Genomic DNA, 25,315 nt, shown 5'->3' with positions numbered 1-25,315 from the left:
AACCCCTTGGAAATTTGACAAGCAAAAAAAGTCACCTAAATTTAAGGTCAATGCATCCGCAAGCAAAACAAACATTTTAAGGTCAATTCGTCTCTCTCTCTCTTTAATCCTACGGGGGGGGGCTAGCGCACATTCAGCTCCACCCACCCCCGGGCACCCACCCCCTTGGGTCCGTACCTGGTATAGAACTCGGTTTGAACTCCAGTCCCCAGTGACAGCTGTGTGAGGGGAATCCCCTTACCTCTCTGCGCCCGACTCCAAACAAAAATAGGGAAATCCCCTTCACTGCACATGATGCACGCATGCGCACTATTCGATGTAAGGTGTTAATTTTTCAGCTAGCTGTCGATAGACCGCAGATAGACGTCGTGAAAAAAGCTTAAATTGTAACACCAATGTTGAAGGAAAGATGTCGGGCGACCGCCAGTGTGATCAAGATGAATTTCCTTCAGTAGCTGATCCAGAAAAATACAATGCTTCTCACCTCTATGGATTCGTTGAGCAGAAAACGGACGTAAGTTTACCATCATGACAAGCTATGCGGCGCGGCCGTATGCGGCCCAAAACCACTATTTCGGCACAATTGGTCAAAAATCATGTCTCCAGCGTTCTTGCTCATCTTTCGGAGAAACAAAGCTTTTTCTGAATGATTTTGTGTTTTAATGTGATGCCAAGGGACATGTAAACAAAAGTTAATTTAATTTCAAAGGCAAAATTTAAGCAATAAAGCGTTGGGGGAGGGTTGAATTTGGGCTACAGGCTAAAAAGTGCATGTCGCCAGTAATAATTTTTCATGTTTTTTCAACTTTATTTGAATATATAAGCACAGAGAAGAAACTTAATCACAGCTTTATAAAGGCAGCTAAATGCCCCATGAAATATACCAAAATCTTTTGAATTAACCGTTGTTTTAAAAAAATACACCGCTTGAAAATGTGTCTCCGGATCTAGTGAAACCTACGTTACCATTTTTATACTCCATATTCGGCTATGATATTACAGTGAGAACTACACCACTACATTGTTTTTCTAACAACAAGGGGTATACATATATGTTTAGCAATGCTTTATCATTCCGATTCAAACGTAGTGCGACTTGTAACATGAAGAAGAGATATTAGAAAAAAGTAGTTTTAAGAGGTGTAACATACGTTACCATTTTTATAAATTGTATGAAGGTACAGAGCTCTGAATCATTGCTCATGAGTTGAGACTAAAGGAGTATAATCTCTCTTCCCATGGGGGTCTTAGGATTCATTATTATATTGCCAACTTATCAAATTTAATCCACAGATGTAACATACGTGATGTAACATACGTTACCACACAATCGGAAATATCTGTATTAATCAGTAATTCAATAAAAATAAACATAGTTGAGGTATGCGCCGTCTGCGAGTGGTCATTAGAAAGCTTAGCAACAGCTTCCCAGGAGTATCGACTGTACAAAATACAATTGAACCTGCAAACAAGATGGGTTGAAATTTTGGGTGAGTATTTCAAGTTGAAGATATACATTGTTTTTGTTATATAATCATGTTTTTTATGTGATTGTTGTGGATTTATTTGGTATATAGCTCCCAATGTAAAACATAATCATTACGTTGATCTGCAGGTATATTATTTCCAAATAAATCACTCAATTATCAGGTAACGTAAGTTTCAAATTTTGGTAACGTAAGTTTCAAAATATAGCCACATTAAAAATAGATAAACTACAGAAAAATATGTCACTTTGAACCAATTTTATTGTTGCAGCTAAGATGTAGAAGAGTTTCTGTGTCAAACCATGTTAAATTGTGTGTTTTTTTATTAATTGTTAGGGGGGTTCAGTGTAACGTAAATGAACATAACTGTCTGTTCAATAATTTGATTTGTAAGTTTTGTTGTTGAACCTGGCTTAAATATTATCATACTTCGAGTATAAAGAAAAATGTAAATTATAAAAAGAAAAAATATTGAATAAGCGATAAATAAGATTATCAAGTTTTTCTTTAAACATTAATGGATCAGGCATCTGTAATGATGTGGTAACGTAAGTTTCATGCTTTGGTAACGTAAGTTTCAACAATCTTGTGTCATTTAAAAGGCTTTTTCAGAGATTATGCATGGATAAGAACAGATTTTATTGTTCTAGTATAATTGTTAGTGGGCTTCTCTAGTGGAAGAGTTGTATTAAATAGTATATATCTCCTATGATCAAATACTAATTAGGGAATTCCTTACATGACCATTTGTAAACAAAAAATATCACTAGAATTAGTGTTGGGAATATCAATTGTTATCTCATAGTGAAGAAGAAACTATTTTTAATGAAGAAAATACAACAAATGGTATGAAATACACGTTTCAACGATTATCCTTGCTCATCATGGACCAAACTAATAAACTCATAAACCCTATAGTGACATAAGTTTCAGTAAGTGATATGGTTCATAAAACTATTTTTTTTTTTGCATTCTTCTCTTAATTTTTATAGAGTCGCAATGGGTAGAAGCAGAGCTGAGATACAGGCCGCTTATAGGGCACGTAAGCGCAAACAGATTGTATTCTATACCAATCTGTCATTAATTTAACAAAGAAAGAAGCGAGTCAAGGAATTCACAAACACAAGAGTAAACAGGCTCAGGGAACGAGTTCGCCGAATAGCTGGTGTTATAGATTCAATTGCATTAAGACTGAAGTTATCATTCCCTATCATTGTTATTAATACATTGTATAATTTGTAATGTAGCAATTAGATTTTCACTTAATTTATATTTATAACAAAGTCGAAACATTAATCCACGAGGCAAATTCATGTGGCATGATAAACAACTGATATTTTTTCTCACATATTTTCCATCAATTTCGTAATATGGGTTAACTTAAAAAACATGTTTAAAATGTTTTAGGCCTGCTTGCATGTAAATTTATTTAATTCATTTTTTTTTTTATTTATGCATGTAGATTTTGTGAAACTTAGAAATGTGATGTTATTTCTTAGGCTATTGACATCCAACTGAGGTGTTATTGATTAAAAAGTGACAAAATTTGTTTATTATTTACCTTTTCCTATAGTTTTTCTTCAGCAAGTTCATGATAGATATGATATTGTGCATAGGGCGTTATTGTTCATGTTTGATAACACATATAACCGAGTATCTCATTTATTGCCATTTCTTGTTGTTCCATGCAAGGGTTTGGAATTTTTGACTACAATATTGCAATCGCTGTTCTCTAGAGTGTTCCTGAATTAAGTTTATTGTTGTTTTATTCAATTGTTTAAACAGCCTATTAAAGCGACTGGTAATAATGGACTCAGAACATTAAAGATAACAATTTACAAGAGGATTGATAGTATACTTTCATGCTGATAAAATCAACGTGAAATCTACGTTACCAATTTCTCAATTGAAATCAAACGCAAAGCATGGCATACTTATCCCTTGAATAAAGAAATAGCATTGTCCCAACTCTTGTGATTTTATTGGCATAATGTATCATGATGTATAGTGCCTCAAATTGTCTTCTCACAGGTTATGGATTATTGTTCTTGTGTAAAGTATATACACTGACAAGTCAGAAAGTTTTACAGTTTTATAGATATTCGAAGAGTACAGTTTTATAGATATTCGAAGAGTAGCGTTTGATAATTTTTATCTCCAATTCATTGGAACATGGGGTGTTGTATACGTTCACTTACAATTAATGACAAATTAATGTATGAATATAAACCAAAACAAAATCACATATAATAATATTACCCATGTAACTTACGTTACTTATAATATGTAACTTACGTTACATGGAAACCATTGAATATAATTCTAAGTACACAGTATCACTTGCGTCCTTGATGTTACTCAATAATTGTCTGGCACGTTGGTACTCCTAAATGATGAAAATAGTTTCTGTCGTAGATTCAGATGTCAAATAGAAAGAAAACTCATAAACCTGAAATTAAGTAGGTTTAACAAAATATGACACGCTTATGTTTCGTATCTCAAGTAGGTCATTGGTCATGGTATAATCTGGCAGAAATTTTTAAAAATATTACAGCCGATGGTTACTGCACTTCTGGTTTATTACGTTCTCAATTCTTGACTGTAGTGACCGATTTAAAAGCATTTGGGATTTAATGATAGTGGTAACGTATGTTACAGAGAGAAATTTACATCCCGTGAAAGAAATTATCCCACTATGATAACGAAGTAACATTATGTGCTCATATTTTTCAACTATGAACTTGAATATATGTCACTTTGAATGTTAATAAAATTAATCCAATTTCGTTCACTTTATTTTTTCATTTTTGTGATTCTCCAATTGTGCCGAAATAGTGGTTTTGGGCCATGCATACTCTAGAGCTCCGGCCGCGGTGCGGCCGGCTTTACGGCTCGGAGCTCGGCCTCCCGGCCCCTTGCGAGTCTTCGTCGACATGTACTGGTCCAGAGACAGAGTGGCACTGGTGGTAGCTGGTCATGTAGTGAAGATACATTGATAGGGGGCTCAGAACCGGAGCGCTCAAAAAAACTTAGATTTTCAGTATATTTTTGTTATGTTTGTATAGACTATAGGCCCAGTAATAATATATTTGTCGAAAGTTAAGTTATTTAAATTTAAAAAAAACACTAGGCTAAATGATTAAAAAATGTGATATGATAAAAAGTCAAATGAGAACAGGGTTTGAAATTATTATGTTTTGAGTAATTTGAAGGGAGAGATAACAGGAGATCCTGTTCACATGCATGCGCACCATCATTCAAACCCGGGGGATCACTTCCATTGGTGAGTGGATACCATGCGCGACCATGGCATGGGGTCTCGAAAAGCACCCTAAATTAAATACATATTTCCATGTTCTGAAAATGCACCCCTTAACTAGTATTGGCGTGCAAAACCCTACCCTTAACAAGACAGTATTGAAAACAAAAAGATGCCCTTAATTGGCAAGTATTCCCTGAATCGACCCCCTAAACAAGTATAGCGATATTTTTTATTGTTATATGTCACAGACGTCGGTTTTACCTTTACCTACATCATTGGGTTTATATAGTGCAGCCCCAACTCCCACATGTCGCACAAATTGTCTACTCTAAACACATCGTGTTGACTCTTGGGGCCAAAAGTAAATCCTTTATAAAACATTGTTTTACACCCTCGCAAAATTGACCTTAAACACGTAGCTTTCCTAGCGAAAATAGACAACCTTTGTCATTATTTTAGTGTTTTTGATACCCCTATTACGTTACGTACGTAATGTGCCCTATCTTCAAAAAGACATCCTTTTTACATGTTTTGGTCACGCATGATATCCACCTGTCAATGTAATTGAGGAGGGTGGGCCAGCGTACCCTTTCTTCCATAGACGCTGTAGTTAAGCATCGGTCGAAGCTCCACTATTACGAGGCCAATGGCAGACATCCGTCTGTGTAGGTGGAGGACAAAAAAAAATCAGAAAACGTTAACAAACTCCTCTGAATCAGCGGATATGTCAGTCTAAGGGTAGGGTATATAGCAAGGCTCGACATTATTAGCAGTGCCCCCAGGCAATCAAAAATAAGAGTCGGGCCACAAAATTTTGTGAAAGTCTGCAATTGGTGGCCCAGTTGGGCAATCAAAGTTTTGATAAATTGTAATGTTTTCTATTGTTTTAGGGCCACCAAATTTGCATTTCGGGCCACCAAGAATATCAAATTGATAAGTTTGGTGGACTGATCGCGCTGTACCAAGAAAAAAAGTTAGTGTGGAGCCTTGTATATAGTATTAAATCTAGGGTTAAACTTACATGTAGACCTGTGCAATTCGTATGTGGCAGGAGAGCAAATATGCTCACCCTTTCCAAATCTTATTTTTAACATTTTCTTTTACCTTTAAGACTGATCTCCCAGACTACTTTAAACCCTGGACAGACTTGGCTCACCAGACAGAGTCTCTTGTACAGGATGGCATGCTCAGGAATGAAGTACACAAGGTAATGTATTATTATTCATCAATCAATTTGTGCATTTCATTTTAAAAATAGACTGAAAAAAAATTCAAACATTTGCAGAAAAAAACACCTCCTATTTACCTTGCCTGATTGATTCAGAATTCACATACCAAATGTTTTGTTTCTAATTCTATCTTCTTTCTTTCCTTCCTTGATTAATTATTTTGTATTATACATTGTTGTCATTTGTGTTATTTTATCTTTGTTCACTTGTACTGTAAGGGGTCATTTTAATAAGCCATTATTTGTGCTTTTAATGATCCCCCACTATAATATGCATTGAACATTGTATTTATTTGTATATTTTGTTTCTTTTTAAAGTGGAAACAAATTGAATTGAATAATATATGTGTGCTTTTTGTGACATCATTCCTTAGTGTTACTCCTGAGTTTTGTTGATGAGAGTGTAGCCTTTTTAACATTAATCACAGAATTAAGCAGAACTCGACTGGAAGACTGTTAGTGTTAGATGGCAATCTGTTTCTAATTATCTTTCAAATTGACTTCAAACCTCAAACCTCAATTATGCCTGCCTAAAACCATTGTTGCCTGTTGGTCGTATGAGTGCATTTGTATATAAACTTTTTTGAGTCATGAGTGATTGCCAACCTTTCTAAAACTGATGTCAAAAGGGTCATTATAGGTGAAAGAGGTTACACTTCGTAATTCCGAAACACGTAAATTGCCTATACCTCGCTGTTCGTTAATCCAAAAATGTAAAAGGGTTCATTAATTCGAACATTTGTGGCGTTAAATATTCCGAAGGTTCGATGATCCGAAAACGAAATAAGGTTCAATATTCTGATGATTCGTTAGTCCGAAAACGAAAATAAGGTTCATTGTTCCGATGGTTCGGTAATTCGAAAATGAAATCAGGTTCATTTTTCCAAAGGTTTGTTAGTCTGAAAACGAAATAAGGTTTGTTAATCATTACGTTTTTGGACTAACGAACCTTTGGAATTGCGAAGCTCGTTTCGTTTTCGGATAAACAAACTTTGTTTTCGGACTAACGGACCTTCGGAATTACGAACCTCATTTCATTTTCAGACTTACCAACGTTCGGAATCACGAACTTTCGGAATAATGAAGCTTCAGAATTACAAATGTATGTGAATACAAACACTTGGTAATATTATTGGATTGTGTTCGAACTCATTTTGAGATCATTACCAACACTGGTATTTATCTTTAAACCATCAAAATTCTAAACTAAGTTAACCTGCTATGCTGGCTCTGCTATCAACATTAACAATTTCTTTGATTTTTGTTTTTTCAATTCATTTTCTCAGCTACCATTACTTGAACACAGCAGGCTAAGTTCAGCCAGCGAGTTGAAGACAGCCCTTGTTTACCTGACCTGTATCTCATACGGCTATGTATGGTGTGAAAGAGAAGATGGCATTCCAGAAGTAAGTTAAAAGAAAAGAAATATGTTGTCGCTTTGCTGGCAGACGGACGATAGGTTGCGTGTGCACGTGGATGTGTAAGTGCTGAATTTGTCATTCCTGTGCAGCTGTGAAAAGGGTGTTAGCTCTAAAGTCTAATGTACTACACAATGTAAATTGTTATAAAGTGCATGCGACTAAAAAAAAATGTATTTGAGAGTTAATGCAATGCGAATTGTATGGTTCAAGGAGGAGGTAGTACCCTTTTATGCCAACTTAATACCATTTTGATTATCAAAAACAGTTTTATTTGTGCATCGGGAGCACTAGTGAGCTTCCGATAACCGGTAACTATGGAAACTAGTCTAAACCCACTCGGTTGCTCCTCTTTGGTTTAACAGTTACATTATGCTCACAAAAACCCACAAATGCACTCACATCTGTGTATAATAATGTTGACTTTACAAAAGCTGTATAAAAGCTTGAATAAAACATCAAATTCCTGAAGGGGTTTTTCTTCCCACAAATCCATGTTTTACCCTCACAGAGCTACCAAGTCTCATGCATTATGCGTGAGACTCAAGAATTTTGGACCCTTGTTCATCCCCTCAAATCTCTGTCTCACGCAACTATCACAGCCTATCCCCATATACATTGTACACAATGTCTGTGATCTCACTCAGATTCACAGAAAATCTCACGCATAGCTGGTCTTTGAACTTGGTATCTCTGCCCTCATGTCTTGAAAATTCCTATTTGTTTATTTGAGGATCAGAGGCACAATGATCTCGACTCCTCTATACACTTATGACATGTCAACGATGACCAGTCCTAGGGACGGCGATTTTCTGTTTTACCGTTCAATAAAACGGAAATTCTGTTTAGTTCTTATATTTGTCATGTAAAAATTGATGGAATTCACCTTTGCAAAATGGAAATCAGGTTTTTGCTGTCTACATTTTCATGGACAAAACAGACTTTCCATCTTTAGATCAAGTTGAAATGGAATTACAGATTTTCAGAAATGGAAAATACTGTAGCATAATGAGTTGTACCTTAGAGTAATATGTCCTAATTTGAGCGTAGAGGGCGATATTTTTTATGTTGTGATACTTGCGTTGATGAAGTACGTCAGTTCGCTCGGAGCTGTGATGATGTGCAGTTGTATAGTAGCTCCCGATATTAAACTAAGATTTATACTGTACACAAGATCTTTCCACTGTGCTTTCTTTATAAGGTGAGTGTTAGTGCTTGATTTTGCATGTATGTCTGAGAGGAAGAGAGTGTACCACGTTGCACAATAGACTTTTGTGAGAGAATCTGCCCCCGAAAACAATTGAATGAGTGAAGAACAGCGTGGACTGGGTTCTGGAGACTGCGAGACGGCAGAACGCTACCCCGACAGGGCCCGGTTACGCCACAATACCATTTTTTGAAACGGAAAATCAATGTCTCTACAATCCTCAAACTCCTGACTTCTTCTCTCTCCCAAATGACAGGTTTTACCCTCGTGTCTTGCCGTCCCCTATGCTGCTATAGCAGAGAAACTTCAGGTTCTTCCCTCAATCAGTCAGTATAGTTTCATCCTTCTTAACTGGAGACTCAAGAACCCCAATGGCAAGGTGGAATTAGAGTAAGATATTCATTCTCATTCTTCAACCTGGGTCTCGTAACACAAAGGTTAGCGATTGATCGTACGCTTGATATCTACGATTGATTGTACACTCTAGTCAATGGAATTAATCGTAGAAAAATGTTCTATGATCATTGCTAAGCTTTGTGTTGCGGGCCCAGAACTGCCAACTATTCCATACATACATGGGCGGAAATCCAAAGGGGGATGTTTCCCCCCTAGGATTTATGATGGAAAGAAATACAGCATTTAAAATAGAAATAAAATATGTATTTTGGACGAGATGACCTTCCTTTTTGGTGATAACCTTTTTTTTTTAAATGTTTTTGCTTGTCAAATTTATTTGGGTCACAAAGGGAATGACATCCCTTAATATCCCTTTTATTGCCTCAAATTTTCCAGCCCTGGTCCCCCCACCTTGGGGGAGGGATTTCTGCCCTTGCATGCATACATTTTGGCATAAATTTAGTGCAACTGATGAAATGCCTTTACTGAGTAATATGTCTGAAGCAGTTTGCAATAACAAGTTTTAGGTAGAAATTTAAACCACACTTTTGTGGAGTGCCAGTTGTCAACTAATTCACCAATTCTTTTCTTATCCTTTTGCAAAGAGTTGTAAAAAATAGGAAAATTAAAAAAAAAAAATAATTAACTGGTACATAATAACTTTTATATCCTACATAAATTAAATCATGCATGCTGATTGGTTTAAATAGCATCATGTGACCAAATATATTTTATATTACTAAAAAAGATGTCGACCCAACCACCACCCCCCCCCCCCCCCGCTCATATAAAATGTGGTTTGTGGCCCTGTGGATTAATCTTCTGACTTTGAAACTGAGGGTCGTGGGTTCGAATCTCAGCCATGGCGTAATTTCCTTCAGCAAGAAATTTATCCACATTGTGCTGCACTCAACCCAGGTGGAGTAATTAGGTACCTGGCAGGATTAATTCCTTGATTGCATGTGCACTGAAAGGCAGCTCGAGCTAAAGCCGGGGCAATGATAATAACGCGCCTCATAATAGAATATTTCTAGATAGATGGCGCTATATGAATGCTTATTATTGTCTCACCTGCGAAGCAAAGTGAGACTATAGGCGCCGCTTTTCCGACGGCGACGGCGGCGGCGGCGTCAACATCAAATCTTAACCTGAGGTTAAGTTTTTGAAATGACGTCATAACTTAGAAAGTATATGGACCTAGTTAATAAAACTTGGCCATAAGGTTGATCAAGTATTACTGAACATCCTATTAGAGTTTCATGTCACATGACCAAGGTCAAAGGTCATTTAGGGTCAATGAACTTAGACCATGTTGGAGGAATCAACATCGAAATCTTAACCTGAGGTTAAGTTTTTGAAATGTCATCATAACTTAGAAAATATATGGACGGCGACGGCGGCGTCAACATCAAATCTTAACCTGAGGTTAAGTTTTTGAAATGACGTCATAACTTAGAAAGTATATGGACCTAGTTAATAAAACTTGGCCATAAGGTTGATCAAGTATTACTGAACATCCTATTAGAGTTTCATGTCACATGACCAAGGTCAAAGGTCATTTAGGGTCAATGAACTTAGACCATGTTGGAGGAATCAACATCGAAATCTTAACCTGAGGTTAAGTTTTTGAAATGTCATCATAACTTAGAAAATATATGGACCTAGTTCATGAAACTTGGACATAAGGTTAATCAAGTATCACTGAACATCCTGCATGAGTTTCACGTCACATGACCAAGGTCAAAGGTCATTTAGGGTCAATGAACTTTGGCCGAATTGGGGATATCTGTTGAATTCCCATCATAACTTTGAAAATTTATTGGTCTAGTTCATTAAACTTGGACATTAGAGTAATCAAGTATCACTGAACATCCTGTGCGCGTTTCAGGTCACATGACCAAGGTCAAAGGTCAATGAACTTTGGCCGAATTGGGTGTATCTGTTGAATTACCATCATAACTTTGAAAGTTTATGGATCTGATTCATGAAACTTGTACATAAGAGTAATCAAGTATCACTGAACATCCTGTTCGAGTTTCATGTCACATGATCAAGGTCAAAGGTCATGTAAGGTCAATGAACTTTGGCCATGTTGGGGTTTTTTGTTGAATAACCATCATATCTCTGTAAGTTTATTGGTCTAGTTCATAAAAAAGGGAAATAAGAGTAACCATGTATCACTGAACATCTTGTGCGAGTTAGACTAGTATTCAAAGTGAGCACTGCTGCTATATTGAACCGCGTGATGCAGGTGAGATGGCCAGAGGCATTCCACTTGTTTTTATATAAAAAGATATGTTCAATGATTTGTTTCTTCCAGCAACATGGAATCTATTGTTACATTACGCGGTGGATCTGATGAGTCTTGGTTCTATTGTACAACTGTTCAAGTGGAGCTAGACTTCGCTCCAGCCCTTTCGAGTATTATTGAGGCTCAAAAGGTACTATTGTTGTTACCATTAAAATAACACCATTATGAGATTTATGTTGTCTGTTCGAAGTTTTTTCTTATTTCTATTTGGTCCCATCCCACTTGGTATATTCCTCGTTTGTCTACAATTATTTTTCTACTATCCAGTCTGTTTAACTGCCATTAAAGGGGAAGTTCACCCTGACAAAAAGTTTATTGTAAAAATAGCAGAAAAAATAATGAAAAATATTGCCGAAGGTTTGAGAAAAATTCATCAAATAATTAAAAAGTTATCAGAATTTCAATTACCGGTATTTGATTTGTGACGTCATATGCGAGCAGCATTCCTACATAGCGAATGGTAAAAAATCAATGAAATGTCATTTTCTCAGAAAATTGAAAATGGTTTTTACTGTACCTTTTGTATATCAATAGACAAATCATTTCACACCCGATCATGAATAGAAAACAAAATCAAGTCATCACGAACCATATAAAATTTGAAATTCATGCGTTTTATATTACATACACATGGGGCAGCTGCTCGTTTATGACGTCACAATTCCAAAACTTTTAACTCTAATAACTTTCTTACTCTTTAACGGATTTTCCTCAGACCTTCACCAATATTTTTTACTATTTTTTCTGCTATTTTTACAACAAAGTCTTCTTCAGGGTGAACTTCCCCTTTAAACCCAACCTTAAATTTGATGATGGGTCAATAAATCTATCATAGAACATTCCAATATTAAAGACTCGTAGTAGCCATCTTATCTTTTTCCAACCACTCATTTTTATGTGAACATGTAAATATTCCAGTGACTAATTCTATTGCCCCCTCCAGGAGATATTTTCATTTTCCTTCAAAAGGGCTTTGTGAATATTTATCTTACAAGATTTTCAAAGGTTAGATCCTAAAATTTTTGCCCCGACCTTGCTTTGGAATAGGTGTTTATATCAAATGGATAAACCATGCAGATATTTCATTTTGATTGGTATCCGATCAAAATAGATTTCCATATAAAATCTCAAAATTTATTCTGTAAAACACATTTTTTGTGCATGCCACTGAGTTGTGCATATCTCCATTATGTGAAAAATAGGCAAAACTTTGAAATATCCGAACTTTCTTATTTTCCATGCTATTTTGATGAAATTTTCAGCACTATGCTGGTTTGATTTTTCTCTATTTATTTTACTCAACATTTTTCTGGGGTGGACTTGTCCTTTAAATAGCAAGCTATCTTGTTCCGATGGTTTCATTCTCCTTTAAGCCCAACCTTAAATTTGATGATGGGCCGATAAATCTATCATAGAACATTCCAATATTAAAGACTCGTAGTAGCCATCTTATCTTTTTCCAACCACTCATTTCCTTGTGAACAGGTTAATATTCCAGTCAATATGAATTGCCCCCTCCAGGAGATATTTTCATTTTCCTTTTAAAGGGCTTTGTGAATATTTATATTACAAGATTTTCAAAGGTTATATCCTAAAATTAAGCATCTACCATGCTTTGGAATAGGTGTTTATATCAAATGGAAAAACCATGCAGATGTTTCATTTTGATTGGTATCCGATTAAAAATAGATTTCCATATAAAATTTCAAAATTTATTCTGTAAAACACATTTTTTTTGCATGCCACTGAGTTGTGCTTATCACCGTTATGTGAAAAATAGGCAAAACTTTAAAATGTCCTAACTTTCTTATTCTACATGCTATTTTGATGAAATTTTCAGCACTATGCTGGTTTGATTTTTCTCTATTTATTTTACTCAACATTTTTCTGGGGTGGACTTGTCCTTTAAATAGCAAGCAGATTGATAGTAGACCATGTGTGTTCAGTCCATGTGGTGCTAGACTATCTGGGAAGTAGACAAACTATTTTCAGACCAAGTGCATAAAACCCTTTTATTTTGTGTTCATTGGTGACCTTGGGTTTCTAAAAATTATAAACACAAAGGCAAGTATTCTGGAGTTGGGTTTAAATAAACTCTGGTTTACCTATGGAAAGCTAATTGTGACTTAAATTTCTAACAGCATGAGTTCAAAGTATCAGCTCATTTGACTCTCAAAATCATTCTAAACTGTCTCGGTCTCTGGGAACAATGAATACGATAGTTATATTTATCGTTAAAGAATTAGGAAAGAGCATGGTAAACCTAAGTAACATACTATGTAAACAGAATTTTTACATTGTTGGCTTTCCATAATTTAAGCACAAAGTTAGACCATGACCTTTAGAAGTTAAACCTGACTTCAGAATACAGGCTAAAAAAGGTAGCCCTATATAGAATTGTGTTGTCCATGTAACTTTAATACAGGTATCATACTGTAACAGGTTTATATATATTCACCCATTTGCTTTCATTTTGAAGGCTGTATTAGATGGATCCTCACAACGATTGGTAAAGCATCTGAAGACTATAGAGGCCGCTCTTTATAAGATGAGAAGAAGCTTGAACAGAATGTCTGGTGAGTCACCCACTGCTGTTCCCAAAGTACATGTATGTTACATAATAAAGCCGAAAAGCCTTGAATCTCAAATAAAAAGAGAGTGTTCAGGACAGCGGCTCAGAAAAAGGTCTGTTTTGGAGTAAGTGGCAAACTTCTTTTGCATAAAATGATTTAACTACAGAAGATAGAATACTATTTTTAGACAATTTGAGGTTACCACTTTGTAAAGGCAAAAAAATCACCCGGGGGCTTAGAGTGATTGTGCCCCCAAATTCTTAAAAGATCTCTGTAAATTAAAAAATGGGACCAGGAAAATCCCCATTCAATCCAATGCTAAAGCTTGTTCAATGCAGCAGATTTTTAGGCTTTAGATTTTGAAAAACAACCCCTGAAAAAAAAATTGCCTGTTTTGCAATATTAAAATATAAAGTACTCCTTTTTCAGAGCAGTTCTTAATTTCTAGAATTTTGAGATTTAAGATTTTATTAACTCGCTGCCAATAGTTTATGGTTGCTGGGAAGAAAATGGTTTTAAGTAGAAGTGTTGTGGCTGAGTGGATAAGTCTCAAGACTTGTTCTGAGGGTTCAAATCCCACCAAGACACTTGTGTCTTTTGGCAAGGCATTTATCTACATTTTCCACTCTCTATTCGGGTGTACATGTAGTTAGGGTACCCCGTACATTTGTAGGAAGGAATTCTTTGAATACTCAATTGTTGATTTCAGTTCCAGTGTTGGCCTTGGTGTTGAAATTTGGATTGCTTCCCCGAGCTCCAAAACTTATTCAGAGTTGGTAAAACTGATCCAGATGACATTATTGACATCTCAACAACTAGTGAGTGACTTTTCGGGACCATCTTCATTTTATGTTCAGTGTTATATTCGTGTAAAAATTGACCTAACACCAACACCAAATGATCAACACTGAACTTGAAATCACCCAATCAGGAAAGCCGTACTCAATCCAGGGTAATAATCTGCAGCACTTAGAAAACATTTGGTCAAGCACTCTACATATATATTGTGTTGCATTTTTATTGGTATTATTAAGACAACAACTGGTTACATTTCTGTCTTAAAAACAGAGGGTTGTCGACCAGATGTGTTCTTCAATGTTTTCAGACCTTACATAGCGGGGTAAGTGTTAGGAATGGTGCTTTGCAATGGTGTCTTGACATCCAGTGCTAGTGTTTAAAATTGTGCTTTGCTATCCACACCTTGCATGCAGTGTTTACAACCAGTGCTAGTGTTCATAGTGGTGCTTTGCAAGTTCCAACATGCAGTGTTAATATTCAGTGCTAGATATTATCTCGTTGCTTGCAAGTTGTAACCCCGATATACCTACATGTATTGCGTTAATATCCAGTGCTAGTGTATATCATAGTGCTTACAAGTTCCAACACCACATACACTTGTGGTGTCCAGTGCTGGTGTTCATGATGCTTTGCAAGCTACAATCCATAGTCTTATGGCATTATCATCCAGTGCTAGTTTGATTTGCGAGATATGCAACCCTTAATATACACTTTTGGTATAAATATCCAGTGATAGTGCTTAACCCTAATTTTCGCTTTTTATCTGCTGCGCAAATTTTTTTGACCTCGCCACTCTCTGACTTTTTACTTGGAAGTCTCGCGCAAATTTTGAGACCAAATTTGTGACACCCGGGTACGCGGTTACGACATTACGCAACATGATGTAAGTGCATGTCAGACCCAAAATTGCTCATAAATTTGATTTCATGTATAAATCCAATGCAAATTATGTATTTACCCAAAACTCATAAATGTGTCATTATTATTTCTACTTTTACTAATTAAACTTCATTAATTTTGCTCTGTTTATGATCAAAATTAAGTCTGGAATGATTTCCATCGAAAAAACAACAAAAAACAAAAAGTAAAAAAACAAAAGAAATTAAAAAAACAATAAAATACATAAGAAATCGGTCTTGGTACCAGAATTTTTTCATTCACAATTGTTAGGAATGCTATAAAGAATATTTTTACCAAGAAAAACATTCTGGAGTTTTATTTAGTGAATCAGAGCAAAAAGCATGATTTCATGAATGAATTAGAATAATTAATTCATATAAAATAAAGATATATGAATTCAGTGAAATTTACCAATACAACTGCAGAGATGCCAAGTTCATAGACCAGCTATGCGTGAGATTTTCTGTGAATCTGAGTGAGATCACAGACATTGTGTACAATGTATATGAGGATAGGCTGTGATAGTTGCATGAGACAGAGTTTTGAGGGGATGAACAAGAGTCCAAAATGCTTGAGTCTCACGCATAATGCGTGAGACTTGGTAGCTCTGCAACTGCGTTGATTACGTCATTCTCTACCATCATGCAAATTTTCGTTGTGATCGCGCAATCTGCGGCTGAGATATTAAGGGGGGGCCATAATGCCCCCCCCCCCCCCCCGGAATGACAAGAATCAAAATACCCTGGGAGATTTAGGGTTAACATACAGTGTAGTGCTCTTCAAGCCATACTTTCTGTTCTGCCTATATCTTGAATGCTTTGTGCTTTGCTATCTACATCTGCATGAGCTCTTTGTAGAGGCGTGATAGCTCAGTCGGTAGAGTGGAGGATTCGTATTCCAGTGACCCGGGTTCGATTCCCACTTGGTGCGCTAGTGCTCTTTGGTAAGGCATTTATCCTCATTACCAGGTCCCTTGGAGAGGACCTTAAGCAGTTGATCAACTGGTTGCTTGCTTACAAGCATTCATGCTTTCTTAGCAATCAGGTGAAAGTTTAAAGATCAACACCATTTACCATTTATATTTAGTAATGGTGCGATTATGTCACTTTCTATGGGCTAAATAAATATTGCAAGTTATTATCATTATTGATATTAGGCCTATCATTATTTATATTATTATAGTATAATGCAAAATACCCATTCATGTCTTTTAATTGTGCGTATATCTGTTTCCTGCTGCAGTTGGGACTCACAGCCATTTAAGAAGAAAAATCTGAAGGGTCTGATCTACGAGGGAGTCAGCGAGCAGCCTTTCTGTGTGAGTAAACCCATTAATACATGATTCAAATTCAGCTTTCCATGTAATTTCAGCTTTCCATACACATTAGGTCTGATCTACGAGGGGGTCGGCAAGAAGCCTTTCTGTGGAAGTAGACCCAGTAAACTTTATTCAGTTTCAGTTTCCTTTATGATTCTAGCTTTCCATAGACATTCAAGGGTCTTGTTTATGATTAGCAAGAACCCTTGGCCTTTAACTACTTGAACACAATTGATTTCAGCTTCCCATAGACCTTGCCATCCGATCTAAAACAGAGTCAGGAAGAAGCCTTTCTGTGTGAGCTGACCCTCGAAATTGATTTGATTTCAGCTTTTATACAATGTCCGCTAGTGCAACGTGCGCATACCCTAGCGAGATAACCCGTTTAACATCATTTGAAAATAGCACATCATATGCACACTACTTTGAAAATGAAGTACAAATGTTCAATACGTTTTACTTGTTCTGATGATTTGATCAGTGTTACAGCTACAGTGGACACCAGTGGTCAGCCCAACCGGCACCTAAGATATTTGACCACTACACATCATGAAAAACATTGCTTCCATCCACCTCTAATTTCAAATGAAAAGAGTTTCAAAACTAACTCCTTGCAAAGAGGAATTGCAATGGGGCCCATTTCATCTTTAATCTTGTTTTGTTTGCATAATTTACATTAAACATTCTCATATTTGATATTAGCTTATTTTCAATGATTTGCCAATGTAAGATTGTTATTACATTCAATGTTCCTTCACTTTTGGCTTAACCCTAAATAGACTGGGCTTTTTCGACGCCTAAGAAGACAGGGGGGGGGCTGATTCAGCCTCCACTTATGATCTCGGCCGTCGATCGCATGATCGTGACGAAAATTGGCATGCACGTTACCCATGGCATTATCTACAAAACTATAATATCAAATTCTGCAAAAAGTCTCATTGCTCATTATTTATGCTAATTTATTCGTAAAATCATAAGTTTGCTCTAATTGATCAAATAATGCCCCTAAAATGCTAATTTTTGTTTCACATACTCTAGATAGGCATCTGATCAATTTTATTTTTCAAAAATTTCAAAAAAAAATTATCTTCTTATGTATTCTATTGTTTTCTAAATTTCTTATGTATTTCTTTGTTTTTTTACTTTTTGTTTTTTATTGTTTTTTCAATGGAAATTGTCGGGGACTTTATTTTGACCCTTAACAACATAATATTAATTGATTTTAAGCAGTGAAAGGAAAAATAATGATACATTTATGAATTTTGGCTAAAAACACTATTTGCATTGGATTTGTACACAAATTCACATTTTTGAGTAATTTGGGGTCTGCATGTACTTACGAAATGTTGCATAATTTCGGAACCGCGTACCCTGGGGTCACAATTTTGGTCTCAAAAGTTGCGCGAGACTTGAAAGTAAAAAGTCAGTGAGCGACGCGGTCAGAAATTTTCGAGTGGCGGATTTATCGCGAAAAATGTCGAGGGGGGCTGAATCAGCCCCCCAGTCTTTTTAGGGTTAAGACTAATAACTCTGTCTCAAAAAAAAACTTTGTAATGCTGTGAAATAGCGACCAAGTGCCACTAAAATGGGTCTAGCTAAAACATGGATATGATAGAAAATGTGAAGTTTTAGGATCAAAAGAAACTTGAAAGTTGTGTCCAATATGAGATGTTCCACTTCTGTGATTTCATTGTCTTTTTTATATTTCTCTTTTCTTCAAACAGTATACTGGTCTCAGTGCTGCGCAGAGTTCAACCTTACCGTGTCTTGATGCTGCTTTTGGAGTAGTTCACGATGAAAAAGAAGGTAAGAATTGACAAAGATGGAGGATTGTGATGAATCGCTTGCTGTAATTTTTTGATTGCCAGCATCAATACTTTCAATTAACACTTGATTTTATTGATAATTTCTTCGGGGGTGTTGCAAGAAAATATTTGCCATCAATTGCTAATATTCTGTTACAATTTTACAACTGATAAATCGATGTTAAGTGTAGCAAATCTCCATGTTTCAAGGAGCAGAATAGCAATCAACCAGAAATTTACAGTTAATTGCAAGACATATATGATTGATTTAGGGACTGAAAATAGACTTGAAATTGATCGCAAATTTCTTGCAACACTCGGTAATTTGTGAAGTCATTACTTAAAATGCGTTACTTACAGGCATGGATGGGGAGTGGGTGTCTGCAAAAATTAATGATATGACCGTTTTTTCCTTGTCAATTTTTCTGGAGACCAAACCTTCATTTATGAATTATGACCTTATATTTTTCTATTTTGTTTTTTGGGGGGCAGCTTGTCAAATATTTTTTGACAAAACACACCCCCTTCATCAGAAAGATCCTGCTGCCATGAAGAAACATGTCACGACGTCATTATTTTGCTAGAAGAAAATTTCATGTATCCATTTTTAAATATCTAGACTGTGAGTAGATTGGAGTTCTACCTTTCAAAATTTTGTAGTTAAGGTCATAATTATTGTATTTTTCAGATCAGTCGAGACGATTCTTCCAGGAGTACATGCCGAAACCACACAGAGACTTGATCAGAGCCATCGCAGCAGGACCATCAATAAAACAATACAGTAAGTCATCTTTCTAACAATCATAATGATGATAATAATTCTCATCTTTTCAATAATAATAATGATAATAATGATGATTATGATAATGATGGTTGTGATAATAATGATAATTCCAGAGAGATGGGCAAGCATGTGCAAAAGCCCTTTAATGATATAATTCAGTGCACAAATTTGAGATTACTTTGATTTTTTTCTTTCTGTCAGTACTCCCTCCCCTTTGTATATTTTGAAATGACAAGAATACAAGAGTTGGTTGAATATACATATCTATAAATTGTATATTTGTGGAGATCAACTTTGAATATGTGGCACTGGACTCATGGGCCCCGTCTTACAAAGAGTTGAAATTGACCCAATCAACCACAACTATGGAAAGCCATTAATGCCAACATCTAAAATGCGTGTTTATTCAAATTATTTTCTAGATATGATGTATATTCATACATTCATTGTTTTCTTGACAATTCAGTGTGCTTTTCTTTGTTCCAAAAGCACACTATGCAAATTATCTGAAGAAAAAAATTATACCATTGTTGGATTTCCATTTACCTAGTAGTTGATGCTGATTGAGTCAATCATAACATGTGGAGCGTTGTGGCCCAGTGGATTAGTCTCCGGACTTTGAAACAGAGGGTCGTGGGTTCGAATCCCAGCCATGGCGTAATTTCCTTCAGCAAGAAACTGTACCACAGTGTGCTGCACTCAACCCAGGTGAGGTAAATGGGTACCGGTAGGAAGTACCTGTAATTCCTGAAGAAGCTGTGTGCGCTCTAAACGCCTAGCTTGGCTGGGTGATATAGAATAGAATAGAAAGGTGGTGATTTTTTTTTACCTGATTGCTAAGAAAGCATGAATGCTTGTAAGCAAGCAACCAGAGGACCGACGGCTTAAGGTCCTCTCCGAAGGACCTGGTACTGAGGATTAATGCCTTACCAAAGGGCACTAGCGCACCAAGTGGGAATCGAACCCGGGTCACCGGAATACGAATCCCCCGCTCTGCCGACTGAGCTATCGCGCCTCTCTATAGGAGCACCTAACCAGGTGGATATTTGCGCAATATAATATCCTATATTATTATTATAACTCTTTGTGAGACGGTGCCCTGATTTGTAAAGATAGCGATCTAATTTAGTGAACGAAGTTGAAGTTGGTAAATTAAGAGGCTTTTATAGGAGGAGATTATAATTTGTTTAACAAATTTTCGGCATTACTCCTATTTGTTTAAGATCAGTATGCTCGATCTGTAATGAAAATCATAAGATCAGTATGCTCGATCTGTATGAAAATCATAAATCATAAGTCAGAAAAAATTGGAACCAGCGGGATTCGAACCTGCCATCTACTGCTTTCCGGGCAGCGACTCAACCACCAGGCTATTCTGGTTCACGGTTAAGCCACGATGAACTGGAATTCAAATACCCTCGATCCTTTTCTTTCTGACTCATTACTATTCAAATGCCGTCCGCCGTGGACAATAGATAGTAAATTAAGAGGCTTTTATAGGAGGAGATTATAATTTGTTTAACAAATTTTCGGCATTACTCCTATTTGTTTAAGATCAGTATGCTTGATCTGTAATGAAAATCATAAGATCAGTATGCTCAACCTGTATGAAAATCATAAATCATAAGTCAGAAAAAATTTTGAAAAAGAAAAGAAGTTGAAGTTGTTTTGTTTCTTTCTATCAGTACATTCCTCAGGTTCACCTGAAGCGATTGAGGTGTTCAATGATTGTCTTCAAGCCATGAAGTGCTTCAGGGACTCTCATCTGCAGGTTGTAACCAGGTAAGATTGGTTGATCCTGGGTTGGAGGGGAAGGGCAAACAGGCCTTCTAAACCTGCCAAACTGATTTCAGTGATTTGTTTGTTTGCTTTTAATTATGTTGCAGAGGAAAAACTCCATCCCTCAGATTGGATGTTAAATGAATTGAAAGGGAAGTTCTCCCTGACAAAAAGTTTATTGTAGAAGTAGCAGAAAAGGTATTTCAAGATATTGACAAAATTCTGAGGAAAATACATCAAAGAATAAAAAAGGTATGAGAATTTTAATTAATAATAATAATAATACCCAATTTTTATAAAGCGCTTTTCCCAGAATGGCCCAAAGCGCGTTACAGCATATTATTACCCCGGTCATTGGATTCATTTCAATCCCGCACGAAAAGTGCACAATTTCCACTCCCTGGGGAGCATTCCTTGCATTCATCGCAGCCTCATTATGGCGCTGGCAAAATCAAACAACAATATCTTTCGCATCCTACCGGGTACCCATTTAGCACCTGGGTCGAGAGTGGCAAAGTGTGGATTAACGCCTTGCCAAAGGACGCTAGACCGCGGTGGGATTCAAACACACGACCCTCTGTTTACAAGGCGAGAGTCAGAACCACTACACCACGGCTCTTGATTATTTGATTTGTGAGGTCATATGTGAGCAGCTTTTGTATATATCGTTCCATAAAAAATTAATAAAATGTCATTTGCTCATGAAATTAAAAATGGTTTTTATTTTACCTTCCAGTATATCAATAGAAACACCATTCACACCCGCATGTAAAAAAAAGACTACATATAAGTCATTACGAACCACTACAACATTTTAATTCATGCATTTTACATTACATAACATATGGGGCAGCTGCTCATTTATGACGTCACAAATCAAAAAATGAAAATTCGAATAACTGGATCTTTGAATTTTTCATAAAACCTTTTCCCATATTTTTTCTGTTACTTCTACAACAAACTTTCCCTCAGGGTGAGCTTCCCTTTAAGGCCCTTTGTAGAGGAGGGCAACCATCTTCGAATATTGGTTTCTAAACCCAAGATTCGTATAGGAGTAGGGGAAAGACCCACGTGTCACAGTTTGCATCCCAGGTGCAGAAGATGTTCAACAAATAATGGAACTTTTTGCTTTCAGAACAAAAAGCGTTTTTCTATATTTGTTATGAACATTCATTTATTAATCATATATTTATAAATCTCTTTGCAAAGAGATTGGTAAATGAATGATTTTAAAACATGAATTATTCATTCATCTTTTCAAGAAATCATCTTTTATTATTTTTTTTAAAGATTATGTAATTCATATTCTCCTAAAAGGATGATTAAGTTTTGGTGACAAAATGTTTCGCATTGTACACCACTTAACTGAGCAAAACAATGCACGCTGAGAACTTAATCTGTAAAACAATTAGTCTAATTTGCACTGAAATTTGTAAATACAGTTTTCTTAGCTGTAACTATCTTAAGTTCATTATTGTGTTAAGAAATAGATATTGTGAAAATTTGACACTTTTTAGAATGCTAACCTGTTTAGACTTAACTATTTTATGACTTTTTCAGATTCATTATAAATATGGCTCATAAGAAGACTGACCCTGCGTCATCAAGCGAGGGCGCAACAGGAACAGGTGGAACAGGTATGAACCATCAATATATCGATAGGTGGAGGTCAAGTGGGCACAAATTAATTCCATACTTGTGTTCTATTGCATGAGTGCGCATTGTTTCTTACTCGTATGGCTTCATAGTGTCGTATAGTACTTTTCCTTCGCTTTAAGGTCATGCATGCATAAGCGCGCAACCAACTCTATATCCAGCTTATTGATATTGATAGAAGGAAGCCATTTTATTCTTGATTACTTTCATTTGAAATGAGATATTGCATTGACACCGACATTTACAATCACTCAAAATGCAAATTTTATTCTGTTTGTGTATTCAACCAAAGTATGGTTGCTTGCGTACATGTACATGCGATCATTTTCTTGAAATGGCCCCGTTAGAATAAGGTTATGGTATCATTTTTATCATCATGATCGTCATTATTTCATTTCTTTTTGTCATGCTAGATTTAATGACCTTCCTGAAAGGTCTCCGGGATTCAACCATCAGGGCGATGCTACGCACAACTGGGGGAGGAGAAGGGGATGCGGATGAGCATCCCGTTTCCATGGCAACCCTTCCAAGATGGGTGAAAGGTGATGCGATGAGAGTCGTCCAGGTCACATCAGTGTTTGTTGCTGCGGTAGCGGGGACCATGTTGATTATGAGGAAGCTTTCCCGATGATGTTTGCTTCTCATTTTTTTTTTTTTCACGCAGAGAAATTACGACAAATGTGGATTTCCCCTTCAAGTTTGTTCAAGAGTGGGTTGGCTGTGATAAAGGTGAGTCCACCTTACAGCCATAGCTCATATTGCTGAAGGAAAGAAGTTGCAGCAAACAATTATTTAATGGGAAAGTCTATTAAATCAAGGCTTATTGTCATGATATCATCAAAGATGTAAATCTGGTACATTAATGTAAATCTTAGATTGTGAAATATGAAACTTTAGCTGTAAACAAATCATTCTGACGATCACTAACACATAAAATCCATATGTCGGACAGTGTAGTAATATTGCTTGGAAAAATACCTGACATTTATTTTTCTCATTTTTCAGCAATTATGCAGTTTCTTCCAAAACCATTTGGCACATATTGTTTATTTATACATGCAAAAACTTTGGTGTTAATTTCATTGGACTCTTTTTTAAACTCATTTTGAGATCGTTACCACAACTGGTACATGTATTTATCTTTAAGATCATGGAAATCTTTTCAATTTTGGCAAAACTCAACTAAGTCATCAATGAAACGTGCAGGTGCCTCTTCCTAATTTGGATCTCTTGGTTCCAAAGAAGTCTGTATGAATTTAAATAAAATTGATTTAATTAAATTCTATATTATGTAGCCCTTTTATACGCAAGCCACGGTCCTGTCTTACAAAGAGTGACGATTGATCCAATCAATCACAACTATGGAAAGCCAGCAATGTCAACATCTAAAATATATGTTTCTTCAAGATATTTTCTAGATATTATGTATATATTTTCACATTCACTGTTTTTTGGCAATTCAGTATGCTTCTCTTTGTTTACAAAGGACACTGCAAATTTCCTGTAAAAAAATATGATATTGATGGATTTCCATAGTTACGATTGATTGGATCAGTCATAACTCTTTGTAAGACAGGGTCCAGTGATCAGTAGTAAATTTGCAATTAATTACAAGACTTGTAGTCGATTTGGGGAACTAAAATTGACTTGCAATTGATTGCAAGCTTCTTTTACCACCCCATTAGACTCAATTTGACTTGTTCTGCGTATAATGGGCTCGGTAAGACAAAGGTTTGCGGTGATTTGCAAATATGAAAGAACCGCACCGATCAGTTTCCGGTCAGTATTTTAAACAGAGTGCACATGCAATGATGATTGTGATTGCTTATTCGGTAATTTCATGTAGGGATTGGTTGCAAACCTTCATAATACGAAAGTTAGCGATTAATCGTACGTTTGATTGTCACGATTTATTATACATTGTAGGAAATGCCATCACCTGTAGAAAAATCAGGAGTGTGAGTGGTCACAAAAAAACAGATCTGAAAAAAGCTGAAGAGTATTGAAAAAGTCTGAAATAGAAAGAGCTTCCATAGTTTCTGTACAGAGGAAAGTCAAATATAAGCTGAAAATCAAAAAAAAAAAATCTGAAATCAGTTAAATATCTGAACTCTCACACCTCTGAGAAATGTTTGATGATCATTGCTAAGCTTTGTATTACGGGCCCCAGTCTGTGATAGTGCTTCGAGTTTGATGATTATTTGATGTATTGAAGTTAACCTTAGCACAGAGTGTAGTGCATTTTCTATCTGGGGCACTGTTTCATAAAGACCTACAACTATAGTAACTTTGGGTTACACTTCGTAATTCCGAAGGTTCTTTTTCCGAAGGTTCGTAATTCCGAAACACGTAAATTGCCTATACCTCGATATTCGTTAATCAGAAAATGTAAA

The 25,315-nt window shown here is 36.1% G+C and overlaps 1 protein-coding gene across 1 annotated transcript; it reads left to right on the top strand.

Annotated features, from left to right (window-relative positions):
* The first annotated feature begins 336 nt into the window (after positions 1-336).
* On the top strand, positions 337-24,300 carry LOC121417064 (indoleamine 2,3-dioxygenase 2-like). Its single transcript, XM_041610629.1, has 13 exons — positions 337-514; positions 5,861-5,956; positions 7,264-7,383; positions 8,859-8,992; positions 11,319-11,439; positions 13,789-13,885; positions 14,951-15,002; positions 16,823-16,898; positions 18,623-18,704; positions 19,392-19,484; positions 21,173-21,269; positions 22,827-22,903; positions 23,336-24,300. Exons 1-13 carry the CDS (start codon positions 410-412, stop codon positions 23,551-23,553), a joined length of 1,368 nt encoding a protein of 455 aa, XP_041466563.1. The 5' UTR covers positions 337-409; the 3' UTR covers positions 23,554-24,300.
* Positions 24,301-25,315: the final 1,015 nt, after the last annotated feature.

Source organism: Lytechinus variegatus, chromosome 6, assembly GCF_018143015.1.
Source record: "Lytechinus variegatus isolate NC3 chromosome 6, Lvar_3.0, whole genome shotgun sequence".
Classification (NCBI taxonomy): domain Eukaryota; kingdom Metazoa; phylum Echinodermata; class Echinoidea; order Temnopleuroida; family Toxopneustidae; genus Lytechinus; species Lytechinus variegatus.
This window is presented reverse-complemented; position numbering and strand designations above follow the sequence as displayed.

Excerpts from the sequence above, each read along its gene's own strand:
- LOC121417064 (XM_041610629.1), top strand. The coding sequence starts at position 410 with ATGTCGGGCGACCGCCAGTGTGATCAAGATGAATTTCCTTCAGTAGCT. Across the intron at positions 16,899-18,622 it reads TCAGCGAGCAGCCTTTCTGT|TATACTGGTCTCAGTGCTGC; the intron begins GTGAGTAAACCC and ends TTCTTCAAACAG. Across the intron at positions 22,904-23,335 it reads AACAGGAACAGGTGGAACAG|ATTTAATGACCTTCCTGAAA; the intron begins GTATGAACCATC and ends TTGTCATGCTAG.